The sequence below is a fragment of the Emydura macquarii genome, unplaced genomic scaffold, assembly GCF_026122565.2.
Source record: "Emydura macquarii macquarii isolate MOO-44397 ecotype Brisbane River unplaced genomic scaffold, CSIRO-AGI_Emac_v2 contig_295, whole genome shotgun sequence".
NCBI lineage: Eukaryota > Metazoa > Chordata > Testudines > Chelidae > Emydura > Emydura macquarii.
Genome location: NW_027130432.1, coordinates 3,885,785 through 3,895,521, shown reverse-complemented (window position 1 = coordinate 3,895,521; position 9,737 = coordinate 3,885,785). Strand labels below are relative to the sequence as shown.

Below are 9,737 nucleotides of genomic sequence, written 5' to 3'. Positions count from 1 at the left end.
AACTAGTAAAACTTTAATTAACAGGAGTTTCTCTTGGCACAGTTTTTGCTATTAAATAAATAAAGCATTTAGTCAAAACCATCTATATTTACTATACAAAATACTGAAAAGCAAACATTTTAAAAAGATACGGAAACTTAGGGTTTTATGGAAAAAAACCTGTGCTAGGTGAGCAGTTATTCACACTTAATGCACGTAACACAAATGCAACACAGCATTTAACTACTGTATGTTTGTATGTGGCTGGTGCAAATTTTTTAGTGTGGGGATGCCAGGCTATTAAAATTCATTTGTATGTCACAAAATATAAGCAAATATGAATTTGTGTTTTGGATCTCAAAAAATAAACCAAGTCAAAAGTTGTGGCTTATGGTCAATTGCTGTTTTAAGAGTTCACTTTCATTGGTATTAACTTTGGACATGTTTAGATTAGATAGGAGTTTGTTACTCCTGCTGTTATCTTTTCTGGCAGAATATCTTTAGGTTTTAGAGCAGTTATTGCTCATTTTACATTCCTGCCCCTCCCAAGCCTCTGCCCCTCAGATGAAACACACTGAGTTCAATTTTTTTGGCCAGCAATGATCTGTGTATTTAAAAAGAAATCAACAGTTTTCTTTTGTTAAAATTGCAGAATGCTGGCAAATGCTCTGCTGAAAAGAGAACAGTGTCACTTTACATATCAGAAACAAATAGCATGGCATCCCTTTTCAGATGGAATGTACACTTGTGTGTTTGCATGCGGTATAACATAAGTCACTTGAATACATCAGACTTCGTTAACACTATAATATAAATAAGCTTATTCCTTCTACTAGACATGTAAATGCCTTTTTTTTTTTTTTTGCAGTCCATAATTATATATACATTGAAAAAGAATGATACACAAGCAGCAAAATAGGCTTAGACTAGAACAACTCAGTGGTAACTAACCAAATTTGTGGCCTTTCCATATTTCCAATACAGAAAATTCTGCATATAAATATTTTTGGACTTAGGAATTTAAAAAATAAACTGAACAGTATAGTTGTCACATAGATCAAACACACTTTAAAACGTTTTGCTAGATTTAACAGAACACAATGTCGACATCTAAAAAAGAAATTAAAATAAACCAGATTTTTAAAAGGGACAGTAAGTCTAAACAACTGCTGATTTTGGGAGACATGAGATGGAACTAATTACCAACAAGCAGTGATTCCTCTCCAATTCCACAAGAAGTCAAGGCTTTCAACTTTGTTTTCTTTAAATGTTGATGTGTCTGTGTCCTTCCATAGGACAGTATCCTTCTAAAAGTTTCCATGCTCAGCAACAGGGAAATCTCCCATCTTGAACTGATCAAGACTTTAGTTGCCAGAAACATGCCCTATACATAAAGGGCCTTTTAAATGTGGGATAGTAATGTTTCACACTATACATTGTAGTCAAAAAACCACAAATAATTAAAAGAAATTAAAACCCAAAGCAAATGTTTGATAGAACTGTTACGTTTTTATGTGATCCGAACTCTACTTTTTAGTTCCAAAAGCAATGGAGCTGTTGCTAGTTAGTCACTTTCTGCCAGCAGTTTGACTCTGAATGTATTACAAATCTGAGCCCTGTAGAAAGCAAAAACTTTGATTTACTGACTTTTTCTTCACGCTTTTTCCAATTTGCAATTGATATTTAAATTTCTCAGCAGCCAATAATGGTCTCATAGATCTTGCCTCATTTTACTTTGTGGAATGGAAGTCCTTCTTTGATATGAAAAGGGTGGGAGAGGCCAGAATGACTGTGAGCATTGTTCTTAACATGTTGAATTGTCTTTAAAAAAGGAGTAGAGCAAAGCTGTAGGTGCTGGGGAAACACAAATTGCAGGCATCTAAGAAAATGCCATGGGGTATGTGTTTTATAACATACCTAAAAAGTCACTGTTGTAAGAAAAAAAAATAATGTTAATATTCAAACCACAGATTTCTAAAACACAAGAAAATGTACCTGAGAGTGTGTGTGTGTGTATATATATATATATTTATATATTTATATTTTTATATATATTTGCCAACATTTAAAGTGGGAAAGTATATTTTCCTCCTACTCTTTTTCAAAACAAAGAATTACGGATTAAAAACAAAACAAAACAATGAATGTTATTTATGGCCCAAGCATTAAGTTTAGTGATGGTTCTGAAAAACCCCATTTCACATCCACCTCTTTTCTTTCCTCTCAGATGGTTTCCCAAAACAGAATGGAGAGTAAATAACAGAAAAAAAGAAAGTATATTTAAACATTACCCAATATCTAACAGACAGTACTCGTGTCAGTAAAGAACCTTGAAGGGGAAAAAAAAAGTATATGTTGTAAAATGTAGCTCTGTTGACAAATATAGCTAATATTTCCTTGTAATTATTAAGATAACTTGAAAAGATGTGAAAATACAACACAAACAAGCTACATGAATGCAGTATATTAAAATCCCCTTGTAGCACATTACAATCAATAAAAAGAAAATAAAATCTGAATAATACTAGAGGTAGCAGCTGTTTGTATTTTCTGTTATTCTGAGTATTTCCGGAGTCCAAACCTTCGAACATTGCTCCCCTGATAAAAGGCTTGTGTGCAATAAGCCGACACATGGCAGACTGGTGAGCTAGACGTCTGCAACGTTGTTGAAGTATCTTTTTCTAATACAATGAAGGAAGTTCTTGTAAATGAAGTGCGTTGACGACCTGCATTAAATCACAGCTCAAAAACCTATGGCTGTTTGCTGTTTCACAAGCCACTTTAAAAAAAACCCCAAAAAACAACAAACCCAACAAGTTGTTAAGTATATATGTTTATATGCAGTTCCACAACATATAAATAGTGTAAGTTTCAATGGTTTCATATAATTTCTAAAATATATGCTAGCTGAATATTAATGGAGTAACAATAATATTAATCATAAGAATGCCTTAGTCTGAAGTCACCGGAAGGCGTTTCCTTCATAGGGGGTGATTCCTGGAAGAGGTTGGTGGGATCCGATTTATGTCTGGTAGAAGTGATGATAGTGGTGGTGATGTTCATGGTGGTGATGGTGTTCATGCCTCTGTATCATTTGTCCAACTTGGCCTTCATACAAAATGACAGTGGGCAGGTCTCTCACGTGCTCTTTTTCCACCACTGTCCCCGGAGCCTGGAAGGTTTTGCACATTTGATGATTCTCCTTTGCCCGCTGCTTGTGTTTCTTGGGAGCCTGCTGGGACTGCATGGGGAGGTAAGGAAGATTCTGGCCCACCCGTGCGGCAGGGGAAGCCATCGGCATGGATGCCCCTTGAAGAGGTTTATTTCTTACTGCCCTTCCAGGATGAACAGAGGCTACATTTTTGCTCTGCACTTTGGGAGACCTGACAAAGTGCTTATTTGAGTCCTGACTGCGCAGTCTCTGTTGTATTTCTGCAATCTTGGCGTATGAAGCGTCAGCCAAATTCATGTGGCTGGGGTCCACCACCTGAGATTTCCTATGGTGGCCATGGAAGGTTTCAGGTTCATGAGAGCGGGATCTAGTCTGATTCACAACTCTGTTTGGTGGGTCATATTTCTGAGCTGCTGGAGGAGATCCTAGAAAGGAACAAACAGGTGGTCACCTAATATTTCAAATTTTAATGAGCAGCATGAACTTGGCAGAGCTAAGTTTATTGGCAGAGTGGAATTTTCCTCAGGAAGTGAACCTAATTATACCTGTAGCTGTTTAGAAAAAGTTTTAGAAGTTCTATTAAATACTATCAAATGAAAAGATTTTTTTAAAAGAAGGCCTGACTGTCAGGCCCTGTGGGTCTTAGGAGTCATCACACACCAATCCTCCACCTGGCAAGCTCAAAGACAGCAGCTGGGGCCCTGGGTCCAGGAAACTGAGCTGAGGCACAAGCCCCACCCCATGCTCTGATTGGGAACGTGCCATGGTTCCTGATTTGGCAGTAGCCCTTATTTAAGCCACAGGAGAGAACAGGAAGATGTCTGTACAACTGGGCTTCACCCTACCATGGACTGATCTGGTGTTTACCTGTTCTGGCCTTCTGATCCGGACGTCCTGGTATCCTGACTCAGCCTGATTCCTGTAGGGTGGTCACTCACGTGTTCCCGGAATACAGAACATTCTGGTACTCCTGGGAAGAGCATGGGCCTGCCTCCTTTTGTATGACCCTACCCCTGCATGCCCTCACAAGCATGGTGCATGTGAGGTCACGCCACATGGTGGGGCAAGCTTTTAGTGCATGCCACCCTACCCCCACTGGCGTGACTTCACATGCATTGTGTGTTCAGGGTCACACTGGAGGGGGCAGAATGGCAGGCTCTGAAAATGGCATCCCCTGTCTGATACTGGACAAAACCAGACAGGGGACAAACCACCCCAAAAGAAGACTGGACAAGTGGCCTCCCTAGACTCTTGATCCCTGTCCTCTGGTTTGTCTCTTGATTGTTATCTCCTAGTGTTCCAGCTTGGCCTGATTCTTGGTAATTGGTTCCTGGGCCCTGGACTCTTGGCCCGGACCCAATGCTAACCCCTAGGCCAGACTACCCTGACAATTACTCTATCCCAACAAACTCTCCTTCTTGGTCATCGGTCTAGCTTGTTCCAAAATGATGGCACCTGGAGCAGTAAAACGCAGCAGCAGGGCAAAACTGCAATCCAAATCCCTTTGAATCGGGGGGTGTTGGATCTGGACCCAAAAATCTGAAAGCAACTATTTTCTGGTTCCAAATTAGATATGGCCTGCATCATCCGAAGCCCAGCCCTGATTTTGCCCCTAGTCTAAACCTAATAAACTGGATCTGAACACTGCTCTTCAAGCCCATCTCCAGTAAATAGCTATGGATCAATCACACAATGCACTGATTATTTCTAATTTCACTGGGCCCAATTCAGTCCCTATAGCTGAAGACAGAACTGGGATCAAAGTCAGAAAAATCAATTAATCCATTACCTGGCCCAAATTTTGATGTATAGTTTTCTATTCCTGCAAGATCCAAATAGTGGTTTCTCCTTTCAATGTTCTCATCAACGCACTGGCGATAGCACCCACTCTGCTCAGGATTGTTGTCACTGTGGTGATATCTGTGAGCAGGAAGCAAAACAAAAATTCAGTAAAACTTCTTCAAGTTGTTGTTAGCATTTCCAGTCCAAAAGTTAATGCAGAGTTTGAAATGAGAGGAGTTACTTGCAAAGATACACAACAAATGTCTGATGTTCTGGATGTCCCTTAGGCCTGTGCACAGGCCTAAATAGACTCTCCTTTCCCTCCAATAAATTGATCCCTTGATGTTGCAAAGTAAGGGATGCTTTCAAATCTGCATCACGCAAAAGCAGATAAAAACTCTCTGAGGGTTTATTACATTCTGCATAATACATAAATTTGGGCCAAACCATTCAATATATTCACTAATCTGGGCATGCCAAGGCTGCTTTACATGGCTGCTCCCAGATCTGCAGGGAGGCACTGGAATGAGCCTGGTGTTAGATAAATGGTCTAAAGGTTCACGTGGTTCTCCTTCAGGGAAGCAGGCAGGAGCACAAGTGTATTTACTGGGGAGAAACTGGGGGGAAAGGTTTCGGTGGAAAAATCTGAGATAATTTATCACTGTTTGCCAAAATACATTGAATAAAATCAGATTATCCTCTGGCATCATCATCCCGCCTCCTTTTCCTGCTCAGTTTGGCAATTTTATTTATAGCAGAACTATTTCCTGGGAATGAATATGTGAAATACCATTTGCTTATAGGGGGGGAAAAAAAATCAAGCAGGGGTTTACAATACCATAGCCAACAATGCTGAACAATTGAATTCACCATGTCCAGATGGGAACAATTTCTCTAATATAACAAATGGGATGTGGAAAACACTTTTTTGATTAAATCATTGATTATCATTCAAGGAGACACTTCCATCTCTGAGACCCTGGGATGGATTCTGCTCTCCTTTACACCCAGTGCAACCCTACTTACATCAGTGTGAGGCCAGGATTTCAGGCTGGTTCCAAAATAAGGGCTCAGTCCTTCATTGTGCAGAGTGCTCTGGCCCCAATTCAGCACAGCACTTAAGCTTTATCTTTCAACATTTGAGTAGTCCCACTGAAGTCAAGCTTGTAGTACTTCACTGGATTGGGTCAGCGCATTCAGCACCTTGCAGCCTGCAGGATCATGCCCTGTGTGAGGTTGGTGTCTCAACAGGGATCTCCTAGAAAGCATACAGTAGTTGCCGTGATAAAAATCACCAGACAATCTATCACAGGGTGTCAGATTCATTTGGAGGATTAAGCTTACATTGCTTTGATATGTGCAAATATTCTTGCATGTGACACTGCCTGCCTGGAAAGCAGTGAAACTTTAAAAGGGTTTGAATGTGATGCTGAAGTCACCTTTGCAGCTCAAAAAGAGCTGGAACAGGAAACTACCAGGCTTTTTCTGCTTTTAATAACTAATCAGCCCATACAGCATACAAGCCGCATATGCATCTTTTTGAAATTCTACAATTATAGCAGTTTAACTTGTAGGAACAGAAACCAAAGAGCTTCAGTGGCTATAATTTGGCATACGAATGCCATTTATTGCTGCTGATCTGCCGCAGTTCATGGAGATCAATGGAAGTTGCATGCATGCATTGAAGGCACTGCGTGCTTCATAGAGCATGAGTAAGAATAACTGTTTCTAGTCCAGCACAATTGAGCTGCATTGTATACAGAAGCGTGCGTCCAAAACTGGGAAGTATTTTTGGTATTGTAATTAATTCCATCCCTCATTAAGACAACGGAGAAAAATTATGCTAGTACCATCACAGCCCTGCATTCTAATCGCTTCTTTACATGCAAGATGACATTCAACAATGCAAATGTACACAGTGAAGCAATTACACACTGATGAGAAATGTGCCCCACTGCCAAAGAGAACTTCAAGTATTTCTGACCACTGGGGTTTCTGGCACACATCTCCTGGTGATCCTTTGCACATACATGGAAGCATTCAGGCCTCACACACTTGATTCTAATCTTCTGCAGGATGTAAGAATGTGTTTAAAAAAAAATACATTTGCTAATGTCTTTGAACAGTCAGTGAAACCCTTCTCTGACATTCCCATTACAACAAGGAGTCCTGCAGTCACATAACAGAACGGGGACATAGCAACAAGAATGCGTAGCTCAGGTAACTGCAAAGGACATTTCCTGAAAGCTGCAGTCTGTGAGAACATGACATTTGAACAAGCCAGGGCTAAATTGCTTAAACAGGTCTGGGTGAAGGGGGAAAGGGGGAGAGAGAAGCCTATATGTTCCAATGGAGTGTGTGTATCTGTGGGTGAGGGGGAAGATATTTCAGAGCTTGGTTTATATAAGTATTTTCCCTGTTGCCCAAAGCAAGTATAAATAGCAACAGAAATGGGATGGTATTAACACACCCAAACCATGAAGCTGCCTGCCGATGGCTTTCTCACCGTCAGTGCTATTATTATTATTATTACGAGAGACAAGCTGGGTAAACCAGCCAGACATTTGGATCGTTGCATTAGCACTACAGGTAGAAGCCCTAGCCTGTAGCTTACAAGGTATGAAATCCCACCCACCAGAATCCTTTCCCCACCTTACAGGCAGGAACATCCCTCTCAACTTCATCTTCAATTTTTAATAAAATCTTGACTATAATTCCGAGGAGACTGTATGTGATTTCTCACACATGATTTCATTGCAACTCTAAAGGAGACCCCTCCACATTTCTCTCCTTACCGCTGGTGAGCGTGAAGAAGTATTTCACAAGCGTAGCCATTTGGCCAAGGTGCACAGGGCTTATTCCTACAGCAGACACAAGGGACCGATTCTTTGCTGTGTCCAAATTTGGCAGGGTGCAGCAAAGAAAGGGGACTATCAGGAAGTCAGTGATGGCTCCCTGATGCTCTGCTTAGCCCTGGTTACTGGTTAGAACTGCCTAGGAAGGCTCTAAAATGGTAATGATACCCAAGGGACCACCTGCTATCTTGTGGCAGAGGGGCAAAAAGGAAGCAGAGACAAGAATCTGCCCCATAGCAAACACATTTGGTGCAACTATGACTGCTGGTTTCAAATGGGATTAGCTGACATTCAAAATACAGCCCTGTCCTATTCAGAAGCAGCACCTTGTTCAATTCAGATGAAGAAAGAGTTTTTGAACAGGTTATGGGGTCTCCATCTTAATTCAGCTAAGATGTCTCTTCATGCAAATACAAACAAATTGCTAAGCAAATAACAGTGGACTTGTATTTGCAAGGGGAGAAAAATTCCACATTGAATTGCAGGCTTAAGTAATCAATCAAGAGCCCAGAGAGATCCTCTGTGCTAAAACCAATGTGTATGGAATCACAGGTAAAAAGGCAGAATTCGTTTTCTTACCTGTAATTTAGATATCCGAATCTGGATCCACTGCTCTGGAGTATTTTGGAGTATTTCTGTCCAATCCGGAGAAGGGAGGCCTAGTTGCTTTATGGGCTTTCCTTCCCCTCCCCCCAGTGAACTAAGAAAAACACCCTTTAAGTCAAGGAAGCACAAAACTAGAACTTTTTTTTTTATTGCAGCAGAAGAAACAATCGCTACTATTGTGTCGATGTCATTATTGTGGCATTTAGGCCCCAGCTAATGCTCCTTTTTGCCCTAGCTTGAACGTTAAGACAACCGCAGACTAATCCAAACATACAGTGACCAAAGAGAGGATCTGTCCAAAGCAGTGGATCAATATTAGGAGATATGGAAATTACAGGATTATAGATCTTTTGTTTTATTACCCATCTGAACAATGGGAATACCATTTCTATACTGAACTGCGAGGAGAACATTTTTCACCACATAAATAAAATAAGTAAGATACTCTCTGAAATCTGCCCTTGACAGATCTGTCTCCACTGCCTATCACATATTCTGATGTTCAATTCAGCGTATGTCAATAGGGCAGGTGGAAGATGTGAAAACGGGACAAATACGTACTTCTCTTTGCTAACCTTGCCAATGATATGACTAGACATTTTCAGAGGAACAAGGCCTATTCTAGACTGGCATCCAAAATAATATTGTACATTCCTTCAGGGAGAGACTTCAAATAGACCTGTTTTATCTTATCTCTAGAAGGCTGCAACTGTACCTGCAGCTGTGCATAAAAGAAACTACTGTGTCTGTACTGTACTGGAAATGGATGGATGCCTCCTGAGTCACACAGGCAGGAAGCCACAGAAAAACAATATACAGATTTTTTTGCCAAGTGATGAAGGGCATTTTGAGACTTAAAAACAAAAAACAAACCCTCCCCCCTGCTAATTTTCCATGAAGATTTACAACGAATGCATCAACCCTTAGGAATCTTGCTAATCTGTAGGTGGATGTTACCAGGTGACTGGCTAATTTCTTAAAGGACTTGGGGTCCACAAAGGGACCCTGTGGCAAGGAGAAGGAATGATTTCTGGCAGCTGGAAGGCAGGATGTATAGGAGTCTCTTAGAGGGAGTAATTCTGCCTGCCCCTCCGCTAAGAACCCCTCCCCTCTCTTCCTTCTGCTGGGGAGCTTTCCCCTTCTCCACTGCAAGTTCCCAACTGCTTCTCTTAGGCTCAGAGGTAGCAGAAGAGAGGTATGTCCAATTGGGAGCTGAGGTTAAGATGTGACATAAGGTGTTAGCAAGGATTGGAACTGGCAGTGTTTGCTAATGAGGAGGTAGGACTAGAAGCAGGGTAGAGATAGGCTGGAAGCTGGAAGAGATAGGCTGCCCGCTGGGGGGA

At 41.0% G+C, this 9,737-nt stretch overlaps 1 protein-coding gene across 3 annotated transcripts in view; it reads right to left on the bottom strand.

Moving 5' to 3' along the window:
* The window catches only part of NKD1 (NKD inhibitor of WNT signaling pathway 1), a 151,352-nt gene continuing 141,615 nt past the window's right edge, over positions 1–9,737 (bottom strand). For all 3 annotated transcript variants that reach the window (XM_067550815.1, XM_067550823.1, XM_067550830.1), the window contains 2 exons: positions 4,941–5,071; positions 1–3,576 (listed from right to left, as the gene is read on the bottom strand). In XM_067550815.1, coding sequence (XP_067406916.1) covers positions 3,002–3,576; positions 4,941–5,071 — 706 coding nt within the window. In that variant the 3' untranslated portion in view covers positions 1–3,001. The remainder of the gene's footprint in view (positions 3,577–4,940; positions 5,072–9,737) is intronic.